Consider the following 22,703-nt stretch of genomic DNA (forward strand, 5'->3'; position numbering starts at 1 on the left):
CGGACTCAACAACACCTTTTCAACATAGCTACTGCAAGGAAAGATAGATCAAAAGGTAAATCCATCTCCGCTGTGGCGGCACATTTTTTGGATATTCACCATGGCTCGTCAAAAACCTTGCGTGTTATGGGATTGGAGGGTGTTCACATCAATATTAGAGGAGGCAGACTTACAGATGAACTCCTCAGGCGAGAGGCGAGGTGGATTTTCAACCTTGGCAGTCTCGCGCCAGTAGGATTGAACGAGGAGTTATTGTACACCGGATTTTATGGGAAAACGTGATTCAACTTTGGTTCTCTACCTCTATTATAGTCCTGGTCGTATCACATATTTTTGTGGCATGCTTGCCTTGATAGGGGTCTAACCATGACCCCCCCCCCCCCTATTCCGGTGGGGACTTCTCTATTTGTTTGTTTGTGGGGTCTTCACTTATTACTTTTTGTTCCCCCCTTCTCTTTCAGACGTCCGAGTTTAAATAGGATGAATAACAGAAGAATTGAAAGAAAAAAAGAGAAAAAAAGAAAAAGAAATAGTGGAGAAACCAAGCAAAAGGAGCCTTGCCGCCATCTCTCTCCCCTTCTCTTCTTCTTTTGCCACTTTAATTGGACTGGTTGGGCATTTAGTGTCGCATTTATTTATTATTATTATGTTTTGTATATCTTTGTGTGGGTGTTTTCTGGTCCAGTTTATATTGATTTACTTAATGTTTATTTTCATTACATTTTTTTTTGTTGGGATAATTTTTGAATATTTTTTACATGTGTTTATATACACATGTATATATTTTTACATGCGCCTGCACATGTATTATCATATACATTTTCCTCATTATCTTCTCAAATTTCTTTATTATTTTCTGTTTATCTGTATGTGTGTGTGTATGTGTGTATATATATATATATATATATATATGTATATGTATATATATATATATATATATATATGTATATGTATATATATATATATATATATATATATATATATATGTATATATATATATATGTATATATATATATGTATATATATATGTATATGTATATATATATATATGTGTATGTGTATATGTATTATAATATTTTCCCTTATATATGATTTATGGTATTATCTGTTCTATATATTTTTTTCTACATATCTTTTTTTTTTTTTTTAGGCTGAACTGGATGGACAAATGTCTTTTTTCGGCCTTTCTAACTATGTTACTATGTTATCCCTTTGTTACATTTACTTTTCATTGTGTTAATGTTGTTTTTTTTTTCTTGTGACACGTATTGTTTACCTGCACTACAATAGTGCTAATAGCCGACCATATATTTAGTCCTTCTGTTTTGTGGTCATCCAACAGTTAGGCTACGTTCACATTAGCGTCATGCGATGCTGCGTCGCCGACGCAACGCACGACGGCTTGGAAACGCACGCAAAAACGCACCTTTTTTTACGCAAGCGTAGGACGGATGCATCGTAAAACGCAGCGTTTTTGGTGCGTTTTTGTTGCGTTTTTACAAAAAACGCAGCGTTTTACGACGCATGCGTTGTCAAACAATGATTATATCTTTACACACAATTTAGTGTCTAGACACTAGATAACACCACCAATGAATAGAAGAGGGTGGGTCTAGTGTCTAGACAATCGATAATGCCACCAATGGGTAGATTAGGGTGGGTATTAATGTAATAGTGGTATATATACCCCGGCATAGATTATTTCCAACCATAGAGCATCAAGATGGATCGTCCCATGGAGAGTATCTACCTCAATTTTGAGCTGGAATTAGCCCTTGCTATTGCTTATGCTATTGCCTGTCATGAACAGAGGAAAAGAGACAAACTACGGAGAAGGAGTCATCGGCGTTTTTGGCTACACCCTATAGTGGAAGTCCGAGAGAGTCGTGGAGCCTACCATTGTCTGTTTGGCGAGTTAAATGACAACCAGGAGAAATACTTCGAGTACACCAGGATGTCTCAAAACAGCTTCCGATATCTGCTGCGTCTGGTGGAAGGAACCATTTCCAGGCAGGACACGCAGCTCCGTAAATCGATTTCCCCCGAGGAACATCTGCTGGTGACTCTACGGTACGTAATGCAATGTGAAGGATTTATATGTTCTTGCCATTTTTTAAAGTAACGTGTTTTGGTATTGTGGGGTGGGGGATTGTAATTAAGAATGAAAAATTTTTTCAAAACAATTTAATTAATTACATTTATTTATTTTTCTTGTCAGTTTCCTTGCTACCGGAGAGACCTTGAGATCACTGCATTTCCAGTTTCGTATTGGAGTCTCCACACTGTCTGGTATTATTGCCGACACATGCCGCGCATTGTGGGACAACCTCCGGGAGGAATTTTTACCCATCCCTACAACAGAAATATGGCAGGCCAACGCCCAAAAATTCGAACAAGTGTGTTCTTTCCCTAACTGTATTGGAGCCGTGGATGGGAAGCACATTAGGATTACCAAGCCTTCAAGAAGTGGATCTCTTTTTTTTAATTATAAAAAATACTTTTCCACCGTGCTCATGGCAATTGCAGGTGCGGACTGCAGGTTTCTCGCTGTTGACATAGGAGCGTTTGGCCGTGCAAATGATTCACGGACATTTAAGGAGTCAGACATGGGCCGAAGATTATACGAGAACAATTTTAATTTCCCCCAGCCACGACCTCTTCCCAACACCGAAGGACCGGCCCCGCCATTTGTTGTGGTTGGGGATGAGGCTTTTCAAATGAGTGGCAACCTACTTAAACCGTACTCCAGTCGGGGGTTGGACCGCACCAAAAGTATTTTTAATTATAGACTGTCCAGGGCCAGAAGAACTGTGGAGTGCGCCTTTGGCATCCTGGTCTCCAAATGGCGTATCTTAGGATCCGCTATAAATTTGAAAATTGAGACAGTGGATGAGGTGGTGAAGGCGTGTGTGGTTCTCCACAATTTTATTATTGATAAAGAGAGAGTTAACATGGAACTCGATGAACGCATACCAAATCCATTGCCTGATTATCAAGATCATCCTCTGCGGACAACTGTGGAGATTGCTCATATGAGGGACCAATTTGCTGCATACTTTGTTTCAGATGTTGGCCGTGTTTCATGGCAAGATCAAATGGTTTAATTCATCTTGTTATTATGATGTCATGTAAACAATGTGGAGTCCATGTCATTTAACCATCCTATGTAAGGTTATTGTTATAATGTCCCCCGATTGTCTAATGCGTTGTGTTTTGAAATAAAGTTCTTGTGCCATTCCGTTTTCACAAAACAAATCTCCCATCCGTTTTTCCATAGTAATAGAATTGTAAAATCCAATTTTATTGAAAGTAATGTGTGTCCCACAAAATTTATGTGAGCACCAGTACCCAAATGGACTGTGACAAAACAAAAAAATTTTTCAGCCGTGTGTTCCATAGTTTTGACGTATAACATGATCGGCTCCCACCTTGTCAACCATTTTTAATCCTGCAGACTATTTGCATATGGAACCTGGCTTGACAAGGAGGGAGACGATCATGTTTGCAAAACTCTACAGAGTTAACACTATTGTACTCAGGATGCTAGAATTCGTCCAGAGTCAAATAGTGGCGACACTGTGAACATTGCTTCCACCTCACCTGACCAATATTCTTAAGGTACATTAATAAAACTATTATCCAACGATACCGACCAGTGATACGACCGGACCGTGATCGTTGTTTAGTTGTCGCGTGGTTGCTGGAGAGCTGTCACACAGACAGCTCTCCAGCGACCAAAAAAGAGCAAGTCCCCGTGTAATCTGGGTAATGTTATGAAGCGCATGGCCGCACTCACGATGTTTACCATTGTAAATGTAATTTTAAAAAATACAAAAAACCCTTATATTCCGGTGTGTGACACGTCCATCGCCGACAGCTTCCCGTACTGTGCCAGCCCTAAAGCACAGCACAGCGTTTATTATTAAGTCAACGGTGTGCTCAGCTTTACTGGCGGGAATCACAGTGTCAGTCAGTGCGGAAAGATGACGGCGAGGGACGTGGTTGACACCTTTTTATATTTGTGGGGTATTGTTCACTTTTTATTTGAGTGTTTAAAACACTGCGCTAGTAACCCAATATTCCCTTGTTTAAAACAAAGACATTGCTGGATCGGTGTCTAACTCGCCGATACAACAATGACAGCGTGTGATCAGTTACCCAAAAAAATTCCAAATCATTCGCTGACACCAAAAATCTCACAGCAGGGGCCTAATCGTTTTACGATTTCAGAAAAGATAACGTTGGTTACACACAAAAACCAACTTTATCGATACTGAAATCGTTGTGTGATGGTACATTTTAAACTTGACATATTGAGCAATGCTGTTTGTGTTTGTAACATCTGATAGTACAATGAGCGACAGCCCTATAAAACAATGAAAAAAAAAATTGATTATAAATATTGTCAGACATTGCACATCAGGTGTTACAAAGACAAGATTTGTGTATACGGCGCAAAGTGTGATTTGGTGCAAACTTTATTTGAGACAATAAAAACTAATTTTTAAAAAAAAAATAAGTTTTATTTAGGGACACAAAAAAAAAAAAGAGAAATGTAATTAGGGGGTATCAACATCAGCAATTAAAGGGCATTGATATCCCCCACTTTTTGGGGGTGTTGAGGAGACCGAGGAGGAGGACGAGGGGGAGGAAGCAGCATAGTCTATGACACTAGACGGGATGCCAACATCAATCCAGCCAGTTGATGGTGGCGAGACTGCCAAAGCAGGAGGTGAGGGAGGAGGAGGGACGACCAGTGTCCTTGGCTGGCTACTCTGGCTCCGGGTAGACCCAGGCTGTGTAGAAGGTGTACTCCTTGTAGACCCAGGCTGGGTACTGGGTGTACTCCGTGTAGACCCAGCCTGGGTACTTGGTGTGCTCCGGGTCGACCCAGGCTGTGTTCTGGTGGTAGTTTTGGGAGCAGCCATAGCCAAGGTCGTAGTGCTTGTCGTCGTCTTCTTCTTTTTTTTCCTCCTCTCTCCCTCTGGGTGTGGGTCGGCTTCCCGTCTGTGTGCCCTTGAAGGCCTGTCATGCTCTGAACTTTGGGGCTCTGTTCTGTGGTGGCGGTGGCGGTGGCCCTCGGCACGCGGAGCTCTGTGGTGGTGCTCTGCAGCAGGAGTCGGAGTCATGGCAGCCAGCGATGGTACTGCGGGCACATTTGTCGCTGACTGCATGACCCGAGCCTGCTGCAGAGCAGTGACATATACATTGTTGCAGCCCTGCATGACCGAAATCTGGAGTTCCGGCGTAAGATGTTCAACCATGCCCTTGTGAATGGCACTAAAAAAATGTTTGGCCGGCCTCGAGAGATCCGTTTCGATGTTTTCAAGACGCCGTTCGATATTGGACATTTTATCGCACAGCGCCTTGAAACCATTCTGAAATACGGTGCTCAAATGTAAAAATTCGGGCATGACCGCCCTGTCCGAGGCCCGCTGACGCTGTCGGGAAGACCCGAAGGAAGGAGCGACAGAGGCCTCGGCCAGGGGAACATCTGATGGACCGGCTGCCGGTTCGCCAGATTGTGGTGGTGCAGACCTGCTCTCGCTGTGGGGTGGCTGCGACAGTTCAGATGGCGCTTCACAAAGGACCGCTCCAGAGGGTCGGACAGTCTCGCGGGTGCTGCTGTGTGTTCTGTGAAAACATAAGGAAACCATTAGTATACTAAATATCACATTTCACATGCGTCATTAATTAACTTTACCGCCAGGTATCCATTGCCGCCATTAATATTAACCTATTTTTAATATTGACACTGCATATGCACCATCAATATTTAAAAAAAATGCATTTATTTAATTCTAAATAGTCACCCATGGTTGCGGTTTGTAACGCCAGACAATTATGCTTACGTTGGAACTGCCATGACGTCACGGTCATGTGACCGAGACGTCATCACAGGTCCTGCGAGCTGAGCAACCATGGGAACATAACCTGCCTTGCAGTGGAATGTATGCCGTATCTATTATATTTTAATTTTTTGTGTATAAAAAATCTGGGATACACCTGGATGGGCACTATACTACTCCACTATGAAATATTGCCTGGGCATGGCCAATCTACTATCTTTCTGTGTTCTGTATACTTCTGATTTCAGGGAAATTACTAGTAAGTCAAGCTCACCATTGTAGTAATCCCAGAAGGGAGCCGCTGTGTCAAGTGTGAGAAGACCAGAAATTAATAAAAAATTCGAGGTCAACGAGGCGTGAAAAGTAAAAACAAAATACTTTATTCACTTCAATCAGAAGCAGAGGATGAAACATCTGCACAATACAATAAAAACACTATCTACGCGTTTCAGGTCTGATGTTCCCTGTCACCTGAAACGCGTAGATAGTGTCTATTGTATTGTGCTGATGTTTCATCCTCTGCTTATGATTGAAGAGGATAAAAGTATGTATTTTTTACTTTTCACGCCTCGGTGAACTTGCCTTTTTTTCTTCATTTCTATACTTTGTACTTGCCAAAATAAATGGCTGGGCAATAAGCTAGGTGGCTGGAATATAGTATGTGAATATGCATGTTGTAAAAACTAGGTGTGTGCATAGGTACTATACTTACTCTCTGCTTTCAAGGACCGGTCGCAAGAACTGCAATATACGGTTGTACTTGTACACAGAGGTCCTTGAAGCTGCAGCACCACTACGGGTCTGTCCCTCCTTTTTCAGGCCCCTCTTGAAACGGTCCTTCATGGAGCGCCATCTGGTCCTCAATTGTTTAACGGTGTATAAATTTAAAAAATAAAAAAGGTTTTAGAGAATATATTGAAAACGATTACGCAACCGTGTGCAATCCCAATAGAAGACATCACAGACGGTTGTGTAATCCTGGCATGATGGGTCACAGCAGCATTTTGGAAATACTTATGGAAACTAGCTTTGGCCTTGGGGGAAGCGCTGTCGAAGTCATCCCACAGCGATTGTGCCACCTCTAACCACAGACGCCGCAATATGCCCTGGTCCGCGTGCCGGGGGTCACGGCTGTCCCACAACGGGCCCCGTGCTTCTATGGATGCCACCATCATGTCGATATCCAGTGGGTCATCCAGGGCCCGTTGTGAAACCTAGAATAAATGGAAAATATTAATGTTTGCAAGATAAAAAAAAGTTGTCCCTACCTCCTCCACCGCCACCTACCACACACACCACCACCCCCTCCCACCACCCCCCATACCCGCAAAAATAAAAAAATTAAAGAAAAAAAATGAATAGGTTTGAAATAAAAACTTACTCTCTGTCCTGCAACCACAGCTTGGCCCCGTGGTCTCTGCTCCTGCTCCCTCTGTTCCTCCTGGTTCTCCTCCTCACTTGAAGAAGCCTGCAAAATAGTTTACCAAAAAGTCATCTACAAATGACAGCGAATATAGTAATAGTAGATCATGTACTCACCGGACTCCTCAGCGGTGGGGTGTTGCTGGAATCGCTGGCCATAATGCAATTCTGATTCTGAAAAAAAGAACAAAATAACATTGATCCTATGCTCCTATGCACAATCCAGCAATATAAAAAAAAAAAAAACATTTTCATTTCAACCACAAAGAACATTGCACTCCAACTGAACTAACGCTGAGCAAACAACACTGCCACATTGATTAAATTAAAGAAACAATGGCAGATACAACCCAATGCCAGAGTACAAAAGCCTAAAGATAAGAAAACTAATCTACAACAGACCCTATGTAGTAATCCCAAAAGAGTGTTTTGTTTTTTTTAAAAAGTACAGTATGCACGGAGCAATCCAAAAAACACAATAGATTTTTGAAAGGAAAAAATTAACAACCCCCAAAAATTAAGGGCCGAAACATTAATAACACACCATACTTTACAATAAAACCGACAGGGCCGGAGACAATAAAAGACCATACAACGCCATACATCGCAACCAGAAACATACAACGATGTCTTTACACAACCACAGTGCTGAACATAATACACAACTTGCAATAAAAAATTAATAAATGTAATAAAAGGGCTCAGAATCATTCTATACTACCATACTTTGCAATAAAACCGACAGGGCCGGAGACTATTAAACGCCATCATATAACGCAAGAATAAAACATCACAACTGAATACAAAAAACACCACCAAACCAATAAATGGAAAAGAAAAATCTATCCTGGAAAGAACAATCATCAAGGCCGCAGACAATGAAACGCCATCCTATACAACGCCATACATCACAACCAGACTAAAAATACCACAATATCTTTAACCACAGTGCAGAATATAATACACAACTTGCAAAAACAATTTTAAAAAACATGTAGAAAATGCACAGAATCATTCTATACTTACATCTCTGGACAGCGGATGAAAAGACAGTCTTGTAGTGTGTCTAGTAGTGTGTCTAGTCTCATGTGTAGCCTGCAGCAGAAGTGACAAACAATCCAAACATTTTCTTTATATGTGGGGGATGTTTTTATCACTGTTTGCACTGTCTAGACACTTTTTTGTTTAATTTTATCTAACGACGCATGCGTCGCACAACGCACGCACGACGCACACACGCGACGCAAGTGCGTAGTCAATAGGTTTCAATGGGAAATTGTAACGCATTGACGACGCACGAGCGACGCAAGTGCAACGCGTGCGTTTTTTTGACACTACAAAAATGCAACATGTAGCGTCTCCGACGCCACCCAGGTGCGGTGAAACGAAGCATGCGTCGTGCGTTTTACCGAAAACGCATGACAACGCAACGCATGCGTCCCCAATGATAAAGATAGGGGCGCATGACGCATGCGTTGTCGTGCGTCGACGACGCAGCGTCGCATGACGCTAATGTGAACGTAGCCTTAATTGTACTTCTCGCATGGGCAATCAGGAACACCTGCTGGACAGTGATACACATGCCCCTGAGCTCTTTCTGCTGTTCATTGCCGGGTAACACTGTTTACCTCTGTTCTCTCCATGACCAGCATATGCGCAGTCGCTCAGTAAACTCTCACTTGCTTCCGGGTCACTGCTCACTGCGCACCACGTGTAACGCCGCTGTCTTTTCCACAATGCAGCTTCCGCTTCGCCAGGACACAGCTGGTATGTTCTAACATCATTTAGGACCTTTATTTAAAGCGCTGTATAGGGGACTAGAGCACATTTGCTTTGAGAAAGACACCACGAGTATCGGAACGCGTGGGTCCGGGTATCCTAGAGGCTGGACTTCTGACTGGGGCGACTCTCTGACTGTATTTGAGCCAGGTTTAAGTATTGTTTATCGCCTCACCCAAACTTATCCTTGGGTGTTCACAGCCAGGGCATGTGTGTGGGGGACTTCCCGCATTGTCTGTCACTCTACTTAAGCCATTGAAGATGTTTCAGTGTTCACACACACAGGCTTAGGAGTGACAGCATCTACTCATTGTTTACACACATTAAGTTTAGATTGCTGCGGCCTTTATGCTGTGATTCGGCATTCAGTAGTATTTGTTGGCATTTATGTATGCTTTCTCGCTGTAATCTGTGAAATTGTTAGATTTGTCACTTCCAGCTCAGGCTTACCCCTTCTTTTGGGTACTTTACCCTTTATCTATGGATCTGCATTCATGTGTATTATCCTTTGAGGATTTTTAATTGTTTTTATGTGTGCTCCTTGTTGTTCTATAATAAAGCTTTTTTGACACTCTTAGCGGTTTGGGTGATCCCTGCTATATGCATGTACTTTTTCTTCATGTTTTCTGGTTCGTGTTTCCTGACATGCATTAGGTGATCCCCAGGATATATATTAGAACCATATCATTTAGTATTGTTAGTAGATGGTGCCCGCCTATTTGTCTATTTTAAGTCTGGTGGATAGACAGCTGATAGTCCTACTGAATAGACTGTTAGAATTTGTATTATGGCAAGAAAAAAGCAGCTAAGTAAAGAAAAACGAGTGGCCCTCATTAGTTTAAGAAATGAAGGTCCATCAGTCCTAAAAATTGGGAAAACTTTGAAAGTGTCCCCAAGTGCAGTGACAAAAACCATCAAGCGCTACAAAGAAACTGGCTCACATGAGGACCGCCTCAGGAAAGGAAGACCAAGAGTCACCTCTGCTTCTGAGGATACGATTATCCGAGTCATCAGCCTCAAAAATCGCAGGTAAACAGCAGCTCAGATTAGAGACCAAGTCAATGCCACACAGAGTTCTAGCAGCAGACACATCTCTACAACAACTGTTAAGAGGAGACTTTGTGCAGCAGGCCTTCATGGTAAAATAGCTGCTAGGAAAGCACTGCTAAGAACAGGAAACAAGCAAGAGACTTTTTGGGCTAAAGAACACAAGGAATGGACATTTGACCAGTGCAAATCTGTGCTTTGGTCTGATGAGTCCAAATTTGAGATCTTTGGTTCCAACCACCGTGCTGTGTGACGCAGAAAAGATGAACGGTTGGACTCTACATGCCTGGCTCCCACCGTGAAGCATGGAGGAGGTGTGATGGTGTGGGGGTGCTTTGCTGATGACACTGTTGGGGATTTATTCAAATTTGAAGGCATACTGAACCAGCATGGCAACCACAGCATCTTGCAGCGGCATGCTATTCCATCCGGTTTGCGTTTAGTTTGACCATTATTTATTTTTCAACAGGACAATGACCCCAAACACACCTCCAGGCTGTGTAAGGGCTATTTGACCAAGAAGGAGAGTGATGAGGTGCTGCACCACATGATCTGGCCTCCACAGTCACCAGCCCTGAACCCAATCGACATGGTTTGGGGTGAGCTGGACCACACAGTGAAGGTAAAAGGGCCAACAAGTGCCAAGCATCTCTGGGACCTCCTTCAAGATTCTTGGAAGACCATTCCTGGTGCCTACCTCTTGAAGCTCATCAAGAGAATGCCAAGAGTGTGCAAAGTGGTCAGCAAAGCAAAAGGTGGCTACTTTGAAAAACCTAGAATATAAGACATAATTCTAGTTGTTTCACACTTTTTTGTTAAGTATATAATTCCACATGTGTTAACTCACAGTTTTGATGCCTTCAGTGTGAATGTACAGTTTTCATAGTCATCAAAATACAGAAAAATCTTTAAATGAGAAGGTATGTCCAATCTTTTGGTCTGTACTAATATATATATATATATATATATATATATATATATATATATATATATATATATATATGTAGATTGTCATAAGGGTGCATACAATAGTTCATAATACATAGAAACTAATCTCATATGCGATATACTATAGAGGTAGAAAAATTGGAGAGCCTAGGAGATAATTATATAGTACATAGCAGAAAGTAGCAGGCAAAATAGATTATGAGTGCAACTCCAGATCGATCGTCAACATTGTAAATACATAGAGGATATAGCCAAAACTAAAGAAGTGAGAACAAAACTTTACCAGATAGTGGGTCAATGCAGGTAACAGTTGCTGAAAAAGCTGAAAGATAATAATGATTGCTATGAGTCACACAGCCCAGGTCGAATCTGTCCAAACCAAAGCTCAATGCTTGGTAAACAGGTGGAATCAAACAGCCATTCACCAACATAGTCCTGTGCAGAGAGCAAACCGCGCTGAGGAAGAAGCACAGCCATGCTTGTGAAAGGGCGCTGAGTCTTCCGGTTTTGTCCAGTCACATGATGCGGGCATGTGTATGTCACCGGAAGTGACGTGAATGATGACAGATGTCGCCACTGGGAGCCATATTGGTGAGGAACAAGTAACACTTCCTGCTGTTATATCATATCTATGTTTGTTCACATATTATTAGCGTGTCTATATCATCAATGGTGACCGAAACAATGGTGAGTATCGCCCTTAGGTATCATACTAGTAAGAGACCAGAGGGAAAGCACAAGTATAGTAAGATCACATGAGCGATCACATGAGCGATCTTTCACAATGTTCATTTTTGTTATTTCCTGTAAAGTAGTTAATAATGATATACATTTGTTTTGAATTAGAAAACAGTGTGCAATGTACCCAATGCTGGAAATCAAAACTAGTATGAAGATTTTGTGATTAACTCATGTTTTTGAACACACTGCTATTATTTTGAAGACTACTGTATTTAGGTCATATGATAGGCAAATAGAGGAAGAGGAAATTGGGGAAAAAATCCTAGTAGGGTGTGTGGAGACCAGACTGAACCAAAGGATCCATTTTGTCTCCCAGATGAAATCTGCTTCTGCACAGCAAACTTGACATTTCCTTTTATAGAAGTAATCACGCGCGCATTTCTCCTTGATATTGTAGCCTTTCACCCACATACCAGATATTGTAACTTTTCACTAGTATAGATTTGCTTTGTAAGTGATTATGAAATATGAGCGCTTGTGCGCATGTCTGTAAATGCCTAACTTCTTACTATATAAAGAAGGGGCAGCGCCCAGTGAGGCAGGCGTGCTCCGGGGCTACCCCTGTTTATGACCACACAACCTTTGTGCTGCGTGTCATTTACTTGGATCCCTACATCCAGGAAGCCAGGGACGGAAAAGGACTCAACAGGTGGAAGGTAGGACATAAAGCAAAAAAGTGGAAAATAAAACATAACTTTTAATACACTAAAGTCATTAAAACCAAGTCACCCAAGTGAATATAAAAAACAGAAGGGCCAAGTCTCAATCATATATAATGGATTTAAGAGGCAGATGAGCCCAAAATAGGATTAATAAAATTCCAATCGTAATTACGGAACTACTATTACTGAGACAGGGTTCAAAGAGGCCGTACCCAGATAAATAAGAGACAGCAACAATCCCTATATACTCAGGCGCATATATAGACAACAAACAATTGCTTAGCATGTACTGTAAGAGATGCTTATTGTAACTTTTAAACAGAATAAAAGGAACGGTCTCACCAATTCCATCAGGCAGGTATAGGAGCACCAGATGTTCCCATGTTCGATGAACAACCGGGTAAAGCAGAGATGACAATCCCTATGTCAATCGCTATGAGGCTAACAGTAAGGCTACGTTCAGACTAGCGTTGCGCGCCGCTGCGTCGGCGCAACGCACGACGCACACAAAAATGCGGCAAAACGCACGCAAAAACGTGAGCGTTTTGCGACGCGTGCGTCGTTTTTTGCCGAAAATCGGACGCAAGAAAAATGCAACTTGTTGCGTTTTCTTGGTCCGAAGCTAGCGGCAAAAAAGACGCAAGTGTTGCAAAACGCAACACACAAAAACGCATGCGTCCCCCATGTTAAACATAGGGGCGCATGACGCGTGCGTCGCCGCTGCGTCGCCCGACGCTAAGGCGACGCACACTAGCTGTAACTTTTCACTAGTATAGATTTGCTTTGTAAGTGATTATGAAATATGAGCGCTTGTGCGCATGTCTGTAAATGCCTAACTTCTTACTATATAAAGAAGGGGCAGCGCCCAGTGAGGCAGGCGTGCTCCGGGGCTACCCCTGTTTATGACCACACAACCTTTGTGCTGCGTGTCATTTACTTGGATCCCTACATCCAGGAAGCCAGGGACGGAAAAGGACTCAACATTTCTTGGCGCCCGAAACAGGGACCCGAGGCGAGAGTATCTGCTCGAGATTCACCTGCGGATACGGACAACGGAGATCTGGGATAATGGACGGCAAATGAACTGAAAAACCTGGCCAGGTAAGAGACATTATTAGTTCTCTTTTATCTGCCCTGTATTATCCGAAAGATCTCTACGAGCCGTGTCACGCTGGGTTAGTCTAGTAGTGAGTAGATACCTATAAAACTCGGGTTACCATATTGTATAGATTTATGAGTCCTGTCCCTGGCAGTGTGTGAACAGTGTGTGAACAGTGTGAAGGTTGTGGCATGTTATGAAAGAAGGATAAAAGTACGTAGAACAATAAGCCGATTGTTAGGACAAGTCTTATTAGTGAAGTCAGCCTAACTGGGTCATGTGGTTGCGTCCTTTCGGGGAGACCTCCGCCCATGCTTGACTCTCTTTGAGAAACATGTTCCTTCATTTTTGGATAAGAGTTTGATAGAATGAGCCCAGGACACGAGTCCATGAGCCTGGGACAAGTATGATAACAGAGACGGAGAGTTTGGTGATCTGTTTGGTGTTGCTGATCCTGTTTGCGTGCATTGTAGGAATCAAGTTTATTCTGCACATTAGAAAGAACGGAGCAAATCAGCCCTTCAATATCTTAGCTCCCTAGGAAAGAAGACAACGAGACATCACTCTAGTGAGGTGATTGTCCAAACGTCACCTAGGATAAGTGTAGCTAGTATTGAAAAGAAAAATGGGAAATAAACAGACAAAATCCGTCTTAGGACAAGTAGAAGCAAAAGATATCATACAGGAAAGATGTGGAAAGACAGTCAGAAGGCAGATCAGAAGGGTAAGAGAAAAATTGGGAATTTCAGAAGCACTTATGTTTAGCACTGAATGGGAAAGACTGAGTAAAGAACGAGGTGGAATTATCAAAGACAATGGGTGGGAAGAAATCATACACTGTATGATAAAGGTCTCAAAAACAGCTAAAGAAGAGAATTGGAAGTATGATCCAGACACTTCCAAATGGAGTATGGGTACGAGAAAATGTTGTGCTACGACTCATTCAGTTCCTCCTCCTTATCTAGATCCGAATGTTCAACCATTTGTACCATCAGGAGGTACAGAGGGAGGGAAACCCATACCAAATTTATATCCTGGGTTAAGCGGGGTGGAAGGATGGGTATGCCAAAATTGTGGCCAGCAGAATCCGGATTGGAGAACTGAGTGTTCCGCCTGTGGGGCCCCTAAAGGCCATCAGTTATTAGCACCTGTTAGGATAATAACAAAGGGAGTGAGAGAAGCTGATCCCGAGAATCCTAATCAAAGAATTACTAGGCAAATTGAAACACAGCAGTATTTTCCATGGACACCAGCTGAGGGTATGTCTCTTCTTATGAATGCACCAGATCCAACTCGATACCCAAATAGATTTGCTAGTTATATAGAGCAAATAATTCGAACACTGCAATATACTGTGCCCCTAGAGGTCTCATTAGGACCTAAATGTTTTGCATCCAGATTTTTGTATGCCAGAGGTGCCCCAACATGTTTGTTGGGAACTGATGTCCTAAAGAAATTAGAAGCTAACATCAATTTTAGGGAAGATGGCACAGTTATGCTGACTATCCCTGATGATGCAGAAATATTAGAACAATATGTCAGAATTCAGGCTTTTGAGGATTATACTGAAGAAAAAGAGTACAGCACAGATCTAGACCTCTCAACGGTCCCAGAAACACTGTGGGCACAGGGTGACACTGATGTGGGATTATTGCATATCTCTCCTGTAAAACTATCTGTGCAACCAGGAACTGTTCTCCCACAGCTCAGACAATACCCTGTGAGTGCCCAGCAGGAACTAGCGATTACAAAACAGATAGAGGGATATAGAGAGAAAGGAGTTTTGGTAGAGATACAATCACCTGCTAACACTCCTATGTATCCAGTCAAGAAGAGATCTCTTGATAAGGGTTCTATGCCCAAATATCGTATGGTACATGATCTAAGAGAAATAAACAAAGTTCTAGATCCAATCACCCCAGTTGTACCCAATCCTCATACGTTACTATCACAGATACCAGCCAGTTCTCAAGTGTTTACTGTAATAGATCTTTCAAATGCATTTTTCTCGGTTCCTTTACACCAAGACAGTTGGCATTTGTTTGCATTTACATTTAAGGGCAAACAGTTGGCGTGGACACGCCTTCCACAGGGAATGATACACTCCCCTACTCTTTATTCAAATGCCCTACAAACAGTTCTTCAGAGGTTTGAACCCGAACCACAGGTAGTAATTTTGCAGTATGTGGATGACCTACTACTTTGCTGCCCAGATCTAGAAACTGCAGAAAGGTCCACTGTGAGTTTACTATGTTTTCTAGAAAAAGAAGGGTGTAAAGTGAATAGACAAAAGCTACAAGTTTGTCAGACCAAAGTGGTCTTTTTAGGTCATTGCATTTCTCAAGGTAAAAAGCATCTTACACCTCAAAGAACTGAAGCAATAAGACAGATGAATGAGCCTAGAAATCATAAACAGCTACGAGCATTTTTAGGAATAGTGTCTCATTGTAGACAATGGATTATACATGCCAGTCAACTAATGCAACCACTGTATGACTGTGTAAAAAGTGAACCTTACATGTTGACAAAAGAAGGTCAGATTTCGTTCCAACAATTAAAAGATGCCCTTGTTTCAGCTCCAGCGTTAGGGCTACCAGACTACACCAAACCATTTCAGCTTATGGCTGCAGAAGTTGATTCCCATGCTACAGGAGTTCTTACCCAGAAGCATGCAGGGAAACAAAGACCAATTGCATATCTTTCAGCAAGGTTAGATCCCGTAGCTAGAGCAGCGCCAACCTGTGTACGTGTAGTTGTTGCTGTCTCACTATTGTTGGACAAAGCATCAGAAATTGTCCTAGAGCATCCACTCACAGTTCAAACTACACATGATGTTTATGGGATATTAAACCAGGTCCAACCAAAACACATTTCCATGGCCAGACATTTGCGGCTGCAGTGTTCTTTGCTGCTCCCCTCTACTATCACATTTGCTAGGCTTCAGACTCTCAATTTAGCTACACTGCTACCTCTCGAGTCTGAAGGGGGGAATAAGGACACTGATCCATACGCAAATTTTTTCCCTACAGACACACATGATTGTACAGAGCTCATTTTACAAGAAACGGTAGGCTTACCCAATGTATCCGAAACACCACTTCAAAATCCAGATTTAGAGCTGTTTATAGATGGTAGTAGGTTTGCAGATGACACAGGTAACTTCCATACAGGGTATGCAGTTGTGTCAGAATCTGAAACTCTCAAAGCAGAACCACTTCCACCGAAACAATCTGCACAAGAAGCAGAACTTACAGCATTGATTGAAGCTCTAAAAATAGCTGAGAATCAGACAGCTAATATATACACTGATTCTAGGTATGCACATGGTATTGTGTTTGATTTTGGAGTAATCTGGAGAGCTAGAGGTTACATGACAGCGTCAGGACAACCTGTAAAACATGCTTCTCTGATCAAACAGATCTTAGAGGCTGCACAAGAAACAAAAGAAGTAGCAGTAATCAAGGTAGCTGCACATGTGAGACTCGACACTAGGGAATCTAGGGGAAATGATAGGGCTGATAAAGCAGCCAAAGCAGCAGCAGTCAAACCCTTACAACAGGTCCATACTGTAAACCTCACAGAAAATACTGAAGATAGACTGAGACAAGCACAGGAAGATGCAGGAGAAGAGGAGAGGGACAGGTGGAAAAAGGAAGGGGCAGAAGAACAAGAGGGAATTTGGAAGAAAAATGGACTAATATGTCTACCTAGAGCCTGGTACCCGATAGTAGTTGGTGGATTACATCACCCTACGCATGTGTCTGCAAATGCAATGACACTACTGGCAAAGCAAGTCTGGTTGGCTCCAGGTTTTGGCAACTACGCAAGAGACTATTGTGCTGCATGCGCTATATGCCTGACACATAATCCCGGACAGACAGCAAAGACCCCTATGAAGCACCACGTCCGACCTCTCTACCCGTTTCAACGGTTGCAGATAGACTTTATCCAGCTGCCAAAGAGTAATGGGTATGAGTATGTGTTGGTGTGTGTGGACATGTTCTCGGGGTGGCCAGAGGCCTATCCAGTTCGGAAGGCTTCAGCTAAAAACACTGCTGTAAAGCTAGTTGCCGAACTGGTGCCCCGTTATGGTCTCCCTGAATTGATCGAGTCAGATAGGGGTACTCATTTCACTGGAGAAATATTTCAAAATGTACTGAAAATGTTGGGTGTTGAAAGTCAGTTACACACTCCGTATCATCCTCAAAGTTCTGGTAAGGTGGAACGCATGAATGGAACTTTAAAATTAAAAATACAGAAAGCCATGGCTGAAACAGGAAAGCCTTGGACAGAATGCCTTCCACTGGCCCTTTACTCAATACGCAATACCCCAAGGGGTAAGACTAAACTGTCTCCATATGAAATTTTGTTTGGCAGGACTGCCAATTTAGGATGTTATTTTCCACAGCAACTTGTGTTAAATATTGAGTCATTGACTTCTTATGTGCAAAATCTTCAGAAACATTTAACTAAGGTGCATGCACAAGTTTTTGCTTCCCTTCCAGATCCTGACAACACTGAAGGAAGTCACAAGTTGGAACCAGGTGATCAAGTCTATGTAAAAAGACACACCAGAAAGGCTCTTGAACCAAGATTTGACGGACCCTTCCAAGTCCTGTTGACAACACCTACATCAGTCAAGCTTGAAGGAAAGGCATCATGGATACATGCAAGCCATTGCAAAAAAAACAGTATAAAACTCATGATATTGATGTTAATAATGTTAACCACAACGAAGGCATGGGAAAGACTAAATTCTTTAGCCCCTTTGAACAATAGATTCGTACAACATCATAGAAAATTAGTGCACGACTTGTTAAACAATACACAAACCCTGACAGATTGTTGGATCTGTACCCATTCGCCGGTATCAGCCACAAGTATACCTTTTCTAGCAGTTCCCGTATCAGCAGAAGAAATATTCGCTTGGCCTAATTGTTCAGACAACCTGGCCAACAACCAAACTGGTAATACTAGGCTATGGAATACTACAATCGCCATACCGATTGTGGGATGGGTAGAATTTCCTTGGTGGCAGGGTAATCTCTCAGGGAATAGTACACATCTACAATATTTGGCCTATAAGGGTGGAGCCTGGGTCCCTAGGAATAAGACTGGATTAACTAATTTAGGACAGGTCCCCACAGAAAATCTACAGCTCAGTTTCAGTACAACCGCCCCTCCCTCTGATGCTTTCAAACCTGTAGTATTGGAAAGATACATACATAATAGAAAATGGGAACATTCTGAGTTGTTCCCCCAAGGTGATGATAACAGTTGTACAAGTAAGCCGGGGAACCTGGTTTGTAATGAATCTGATGAGTATGTCAACGGAATGCATGTGTGTGGGAATCCCGCAGCCGGGTACTGTAGCCCCTTGGGACAAAAACCCTCTTGGTGTATGCTTCAAAATGTATCTAGTTTTGTGGATTTGGCTCACAGATTGGTATTGCAGCACTCAGCTCTATGGGATCTGCCTGAAGGTACATTTTGGATATGCGGAGAAGGAGCATATAAATGGCTTCCCGTAGGTATAAAGGGTACTTGTACATTAGGACGCCTAACCCCAGCTACTTTCATAATTTCAAATACACAAGTAAATATGCAAGCCGTGCCCAAGCACACACTGTATAAAAGAGCTGCAGATAACTCACCACGTCCCTCGGGGAGGCCGCATATAGTACAAATGGGAATTCCCAACAAAATTGGTAGTACCATTTTTATTTATCCTATGTTAACACAAATGTGGGATAAATTAGTTAGAGCCACGGATTATCTAGATGATCAGATCTGGGATATATTGGATATACTAAACACTAGTGTAGCTGTACAGAATCAGCTTATAATAGTCGTCAACCAACATACCCTGGTATTGGATTACCTAACTGCCTCACAAGGGGGTATGTGTCAAATCATTGGACCCACCTGCTGTCATTATATAGACCCGAATAGTACTATGAGTATGACATTCAAATTAAAGGACGTACAACGACTCAGGGATCAGTATGACAAAGACAATGACCAAAATAAGGATAGCTGGTGGTCAGATACCTTTTCTTTTCTTAACCCGGCCAATTGGTTCAGAGGGATCGGTGGGTGGGTTACCGGAATTATGCAGAGCATAATACATATAGTTATGATTATTGTAATCATATATGTGTTATTCAAGATTGTACTCAAGGGTATCTCAGTATGCACAAATACATTTTGTGTAATAGATGCAAGAGTATAAAGTTTATTATTGCCGTACTAATTTTCTTTTATATTTTAGTATACTGCCGCATAAAGAAGAAAATGCACAAGCTTCATGCAAAAATTTATGACAAATTATAAAAGAATATGTCAAAGGGGGGAATTGTGGAGACCAGACTGAACCAAAGGATCCATTTTGTCTCCCAGATGAAATCTGCTTCTGCACAGCAAACTTGACATTTCCTTTTATAGAAGTAATCACGCGCGCATTTCTCCTTGATATTGTAGCCTTTCACCCACATACCAGATATTGTAACTTTTCACTAGTATAGATTTGCTTTGTAAGTGATTATGAAATATGAGCGCTTGTGCGCATGTCTGTAAATGCCTAACTTCTTACTATATAAAGAAGGGGCAGCGCCCAGTGAGGCAGGCGTGCTCCGGGGCTACCCCTGTTTATGACCACACAACCTTTGTGCTGCGTGTCATTTACTTGGATCCCTACATCCAGGAAGCCAGGGACGGAAAAGGACTCAACAGGTGGAAGGTAGGACATAAAGCAAAAAAGTGGAAAATAAAACATAACTTTTAATACACTAAAGTCATTAAAACCAAGTCACCCAAGTGAATATAAAAAACAGAAGGGCCAAGTCTCAATCATATATAATGGATTTAAGAGGCAGATGAGCCCAAAATAGGATTAATAAAATTCCAATCGTAATTACGGAACTACTATTACTGAGACAGGGTTCAAAGAGGCCGTACCCAGATAAATAAGAGACAGCAACAATCCCTATATACTCAGGCGCATATATAGACAACAAACAATTGCTTAGCATGTACTGTAAGAGATGCTTATTGTAACTTTTAAACAGAATAAAAGGAACGGTCTCACCAATTCCATCAGGCAGGTATAGGAGCACCAGATGTTCCCATGTTCGATGAACAACCGGGTAAAGCAGAGATGACAATCCCTATGTCAATCGCTATGAGGCTAACAGTAAGGCTACGTTCAGACTAGCGTTGCGCGCCGCTGCGTCGGCGCAACGCACGACGCACACAAAAATGCGGCAAAACGCACGCAAAAACGTGTGCGTTTTGCGACGCGTGCGTCGTTTTTTGCCGAAAATCGGACGCAAGAAAAATGCAACTTGTTGCGTTTTCTTGGTCCGACGCTAGCGGCAAAAAAGACGCAAGTGTTGCAAAACGCAACACACAAAAACGCATGCGTCCCCCCATGTTAAACATAGGGGCGCATGACGCGTGCGTCGCCGCTGCGTCGCCCGACGCTAAGGCGACGCACACTAGCAGAACGCTAGTGTGAACGTAGCCTAAGCTATCCCCAAGACTCCTGCCCTTACTAGGGCAGTCCACAGCTATCCCTGTATACACATGCCCTGCACGCTCCCTTTCTTGTCGGCCCGACGCATTTCTTCCAAGCTCAAGTCATCAGGGGACTTGCTTGTATAAGGAGATGTTGCTATGTGCTGGTAAAGGACCATTCTTAAATAGGAACCAAAGTTTTTTTTTTTTTTTTTTCACACTTTGGTTTCTATTTAAGAATGGCCCTGGCCGTGACCACTCTCTGCAGGACAGCATAGAGGGTGGCAGGACTTTTTGTCCCTCCTTTGTCTGGCTGACACTGCGCTACTGAAGAACAATAAATACTCACTGCTCTTTGCGCACACAGTCTCGGCGTGCAGAGCATTGCGTATTCTGGCAGCTGTGCTCTGTTTATGACCTCCCTGCCATGCGCTGCTTACAAGCATAATGCAGCTGATGGCAGCGGAACAAGATGCTGCGTGGGTGCGCAGGGAAGGTAAGTGAAAAGATTTATTTTTTTCATGTTTTCTGATGGGGCCAATCATAATAATCTTTATTTATATAGCTCCAACATATTCCGCAGCGCTTTACAGTTTAACAGTTTCAAACACAACAGTCGTAAGTAACAATGTTAACGATACAATAATTAAAGCAAAATAAGTCAACCCTGCTCTTGAGAGCTTACAATCTACAATAAGGTGGGGGAGATACAAAGTACAGGTCTGTACTTACAATGATGGTCCAGCCATCTTCAGGGGGTGGGTGATAGATGGAAGTAGTAAATGGGCTACACACACACACACACACACACACACACAATGACTGATCAGTAAACGTGATAGGCCGCTCTCAACAAATGTGTTTTGAGGGAGCATCTAAAACTATGCAAATTGTAGATGGTCCTAATATCTAGGGGTAGAGCATTCCAGAGGATTTTTTTCCCTGAGGAAGCCGCCACAGCTGCGGCGATACGCGTGGGTTGCACCCCACAGCCCTCTCTCTTATTGCTCTCCCTCATTAGCCTGCAATGACCCTGGTTTTTCATGCGTATATGGATCTCTTTAGGCGTAGGTATATGCTCAATTCTGACATGCATGAGATTACCATGTCTAGCATGTTTTCAATGTGTGTAATAAGCCTTTTTCAGCAGCCGCCTGGGCATGGATTGTTACATGCCGGTTAGCATTTTTTCTTGATTTATAAAATAATTTTTTTAGGACTATATGGTACTGTGATATCAGTAGATCTATGCGTATGTATGCACTGCACTTTTTCAGCTGAGGTTTGAGAGTATTACATGGACAATGTTTTTCTGTATTGTTTACATTATATATGGGTACATGACCGTGTTTTAGGTCACTACGCTTTATATATATCTCTGTCTTTTGGGAGGGGATAGGGTTGTGGGTCGTCATTTTCCCTATATTAGGATATGACTGCTGTGTTCTTCTGTGTTATATTTTGCACTTTTAAATGTTTTTAGCCTTGTTTTTTGTGTGGTATATTGTTGTTATGTTTATCAATAAAAACTTTGTATTTTTTGACATTTGTTTGAGGTGCTCCCATTTTTGTGGACATGATCTTTTCTTTTCCTTGGTCTTATCGTAGTTTTTCGAGTCCATGGTGAGCCCCAATATTTAT

At 42.3% G+C, this 22,703-nt stretch overlaps 1 protein-coding gene across 1 annotated transcript; it reads right to left on the reverse strand.

The window, feature by feature from the left end:
• Positions 1-4,506: 4,506 nt before the first annotated feature.
• On the reverse strand, positions 4,507-7,472 carry LOC138663228 (uncharacterized). Its single transcript, XM_069749391.1, has 3 exons — positions 7,231-7,472; positions 6,562-7,063; positions 4,507-5,634 (listed from the first exon to the last, which is right to left on the reverse strand). The coding sequence occupies exons 2-3, from the start codon at positions 6,690-6,692 to the stop codon at positions 4,560-4,562; spliced, it is 1,206 nt and encodes a 401-aa protein (XP_069605492.1). The 5' UTR covers positions 6,693-7,063; positions 7,231-7,472; the 3' UTR covers positions 4,507-4,559.
• Positions 7,473-22,703: the final 15,231 nt, after the last annotated feature.

Source organism: Ranitomeya imitator, chromosome 2 (assembly GCF_032444005.1).
Source record: "Ranitomeya imitator isolate aRanImi1 chromosome 2, aRanImi1.pri, whole genome shotgun sequence".
Classification (NCBI taxonomy): Eukaryota; Metazoa; Chordata; class Amphibia; order Anura; family Dendrobatidae; genus Ranitomeya; species Ranitomeya imitator.

Bases quoted from the DNA above. Each gene is read 5' to 3' on its own strand.
- LOC138663228 (XM_069749391.1), bottom strand. From the start codon at position 6,692: ATGAAGGACCGTTTCAAGAGGGGCCTGAAAAAGGAGGGACAGACCCGT. The intron at 5,635-6,561 runs GTAAGTATAGTA...ATGTTTTCACAG, and splicing joins CCGGTCCTTGAAAGCAGAGA to AACACACAGCAGCACCCGCG.